Source organism: Zosterops lateralis (genome assembly GCF_965231275.1).
Source record: "Zosterops lateralis genome assembly, contig: HAP1_HAP1_SCAFFOLD_226, whole genome shotgun sequence".
Lineage (NCBI taxonomy): Eukaryota > Metazoa > Chordata > Aves > Passeriformes > Zosteropidae > Zosterops > Zosterops lateralis.
This window is the reverse complement of record NW_028154467.1, coordinates 1,773-5,650: the sequence shown is the minus strand read 5'-3', so window position 1 is coordinate 5,650 and position 3,878 is coordinate 1,773. Positions and strand designations below refer to the sequence as shown.

The 3,878-nt window shown below is 52.2% G+C and overlaps 1 protein-coding gene across 1 annotated transcript; it reads left to right on the top strand.

The window, feature by feature from the left end:
* Positions 1–1,667: 1,667 nt before the first annotated feature.
* On the top strand, positions 1,668–3,641 carry LOC310923717 (class II histocompatibility antigen, B-L beta chain-like; the record flags this gene model as incomplete). The annotated part of the gene is made up of 3 exons (XM_083885641.1): positions 1,668–1,733; positions 2,668–2,952; positions 3,535–3,641. Coding segments are annotated over exons 2-3 (315 nt in total), but the record flags the coding sequence as incomplete, so codon positions are not given.
* Between the last annotated feature and the right edge of the window lie 237 nt (positions 3,642–3,878).

The window sequence follows — 3,878 nt, the reverse complement described above, 5'->3', positions numbered from 1 at the left end:
GAAATATCAGAACAGCAGTAGCACATAAAAGCAAAAATCTTAGCTTTCTCTGCCATTTTATTCCCAATAGTTATCCCACCAGCTGGTTTTTAGCATTGATTCCCACTTTTGAACCAGTACATGAGCTATTTTTCTGATATCATTGACCATATCCAGGATGGCACCCCATTGTCATCTATTTTCAAACAATCTGATGTATTAAATTTCCCACAAACACCCCTTTCTTCAGCTAGTAAATAATCTAAAGCTAACTTACTTTGATATACTGCAGCCCTGGTTTGCTGTTGTTGACTTGATATTAATTCCAAGGCCTGACCAGTTTTGTTTGTTATTATTTCTACAACAGCCTGGAGTCTTATGATGCGGTTCAGCACATAAATTGGGGTCTGATGTCCCCAGCTCCCATCCTGTGCCCAGGTGGCTGGCCCATATGTTTCCAATATGCGTTCAGGGGGCCATTCATCATCCCCCCATTTCTGGAATCCTCCAATTACATCCCTTTTATTTCTTTTTAAGTCCTCATAAACTGGTATCCCTAATTGATCTCCCTTTGGTCCTGGTAAAAGAAAGAATCCTGGTTGTATAATTCCCAAAGTGCAGCTCCCTTTCCACCTAGAGGGGAGTCTTGGGTGTGCTCTCTTTCCACATATCCAAAATAAGCCATCTGGTGCCTTCCAATAATCTTTTTCCTGTTGATTTATATTCTCCCAAAATCTGGATATTTCTGGGATCCCAAAATAGGGATTTTTTCCTGTGTCATTACATTGAAAAAGTCCATCTACTTTATTACATTCACAATTTCCCCTTTTTGTTTTCTTTTGAGTCCAATACCAAGTTGGTTTCTTTGGTATCCACCAAGTAAAGGTTCCATTGCTTACTTTATATCTTTTACAGGGAGTGTTTCCTACTTCATTAAGAAAGTTTTTTCCAGTGCGCCAGAGACATTCTTCACCTATTGCTGTTGAGCTTAGAATCCACCCTTCCGGTCGGTTTTCCCCTTTTGTATTTGTCTGGTTCCACTTAAGGAGTTCAACCGGGCCTGAGCTCCTGCCTTTCCATGGCCATTCCTCTGACATCAGAGCTCCTCCACAGACCCAGCAGTCGGTTATGTTAAGTTCCTTGCTTATTCTTTCCCCTAGTTCCACAAATAGATTTTTCCCCAGTCTCAAGGTATCCATTTCTTTTTCTAATTGCTGGTCCAGTTTTGTATACAAATTCTGGAGTGAGATTTGTACCAGTTTTGATTGCTGTGCTGGCTTTGTCTTTTTGTTTACCAGTTGCTCTTTTACTAAATCTTGGGCTTTACTCCCAACAGCATATGTAAAACAAATCCATCTTTCTCCTTTTGGACATTTATTTCCCAACCTGTCACCACTTGTTCCCAAGTTTTCCACAATCCAATATTTTTTCCCATTATGAGTACAACTATCTAATTTGGATGGGTTATAGCAGTGACTGTCGATATGGGAATGTGTAATAAGGAAGGAACCTCGGTGTCTTTCCATGTATAACTTTCGATAGCAGCTGTGGCATGGCTTTGCCAATATCCCATAAGGGAAAAGACAAAGAATGAGTGACAGAAGAAGGAATGACAGAGGTCTGGTATGGCTTATACCATATTTATATATATATATATATATATACCATATACCATGAGTATTTTCAGAGTGAAGTGGACAGGTACTGCCGGCACAACTACAAGACTGATGCCCCGTTCACTGTGGAGCGCAGGGGTGAGCGTGGGGCAGAGCGTGTCCCCTCGGGCCCTGCCCTGGCAGTGACCCTGGAGCCCCTCAAACCCTCCCTGGGAATGACCCCAGAGCCCTCAGCCCTCCTTGGGCCCATCCCCGGGGCCTCCTGTCCCTCACCGGGACCCCCGAGATTATCCCAGTCCATCTCAGTCGATCCAAGTCCATGCCCAGACTCCTCCAGTCCATTCCTGTTATATGTGTGTATTATAAAATTGGCTTTTCGCAAGATGTATGCTATATGATTAATAACATAGTAAAGATATAAAGGTATAAGTTTATTTCTGCTATTGGTAAGACTAGATATAAAGGGAGTAGTTGATGTAGCAGCTGCTTAAACTGTCTGTTTGGTTGGGATAACATCCAGTGAACATGTAAAGAAGACTCTGCTACTGATACATCAACTATCAGCATCTATCACCCGCAGCAAGCACGGACCAAGGCCCAAGCTGGACGCGATAAAAAGGACACAGCCACGAAACACGCATGCTCTAAAAAGGCGGATCCAAGGAGGGATCATGCAGGGCAGTTCCTGGAATATGGAAACTAGTTTATGGAATTTCATATATCAATATAACGAAAAGGGTATTTAACGAGTGTCTCTGAGAAAGCAAGGTGTGGACTTGGCTGAATGCCGAGTCACCCGGCCGGCCGTTCTTGGTTTTTTCTTATCTCCTAATTGTCTTAATTATTTTATTAAACATATTCCTTAAAATTTACTAAAAAGTGAACCTCGTTTTTCACAATTCCCAATCCATCCTACCTTATCCCAGTCCCTCCCAGTCCATTCCCAGTCCATTCCCAGTCCGTTCCCAGTCACTCCCAGTCAATTCCCAGCCCCTCCCAAGCCCACACCGCCCCTCCCCTCTCTCTGCCAGTGGCCCCCAGCTGATCCCAGTGTGTCCCCGCTCTCTCCCAGTGCCCCCCAGCGTTTCCATCTCGCTGCTGCCCTCCAGCTCCCAGGCCGGCAGTGCCAGAGGCCTGCTGTGCTCCGTGATGGATTTCTACCCCGCCCACATCCAGGTGAGGTGGTTCGAGGGCCAGCAGGAGCTGTCGGGCCAGGTGGTGGCCACCGACGTGGTCCCCAACGGGGACTGGAGCCACCAGCTGCTGGTGCTGCTGGAAAGGCCGCCCCGGCGCGGGCTGAGCTACACGTGCCAGGTGGAGCACGTCAGCCTGGAGCAGCCCCTGAGGCGCCACTGGGGTACGGGGGAGCCACTGGCCGGGCTGGCAGAGGCACTGGCGTGTGCTGGGAGCGAGTGGGAGGGAACTGGAGAGATCCTGGTGAACCTGGGAGAGGGGCCGGGGGCTGTGGAAGGGCTGAGCAGGAGTCGGGAGGATGCTGGGGAGGGGGGTGTGGGGTCCCGGGGGTGCTGGTGGGCGCCGGGAGGGAGTTTGGGGGCGGCGGGTGGAAGTGGGAGGGATTGGAGTGAGGCTGGAGGGGCTGGGAGGAGCTGGGGGAGGGGCAAGCGGGGCTGGGGCTGAGGTGGGTTGTGCTGGGAAGAGACTGGGAGGGGTGTGGGGGAGCGGTGGAGGGGCTGGGAAGGGACTGGGAGAGGGTTTGGGGGGTTTTGGTGGGGCTTTGGTGGGGGGCGAGCGGTTTGGGGCTGTGGGCTGGTGAGAGGGGCCAGGAGGGGCTTTGGTGGGCGGTGGGGAGGGCAGGCAGGGATCGGGAGGAGGTCGGAGGGGCCGGTGGGTGGTGTGGGGGAGAGCGGGAGGGAGGCTGGAGGGGCTCGGGGTGTCTGTGAGAGGTTTTGGGGGGTCCTGACCCCTCTGGACCCCCCAGAGATGCCGCCGGACGCCGCCCGCAGCAAGATGCTGACGGGGATCGGGGGCTTGGTGTTGGGCTCGGTGTTCCTGGCACTGGGGCTGGGCCTCTGCCTGTGCAAGAAGGTGAGGGGGGGTCCCGGGGGTCGTGTCCCCCCTCCCCCAGAGCGTGTGTGCCCCCCCGGGGCCCCCCAGCCCGGTGTCACCCCCTTTTCTCTGCCCACAGAGCTCCTGAGCCGCCGGCGGCCGCAGCCCCTCCCCGTGGCCTCGGGCCCGGCCGGGACCCCCCGCTCCGTCCCCGAGATGATTTTGGGGGCCTCGTGTGTCCCCCCTGCCCGTGCCCAGACCTGTCCCTGTGTCCCC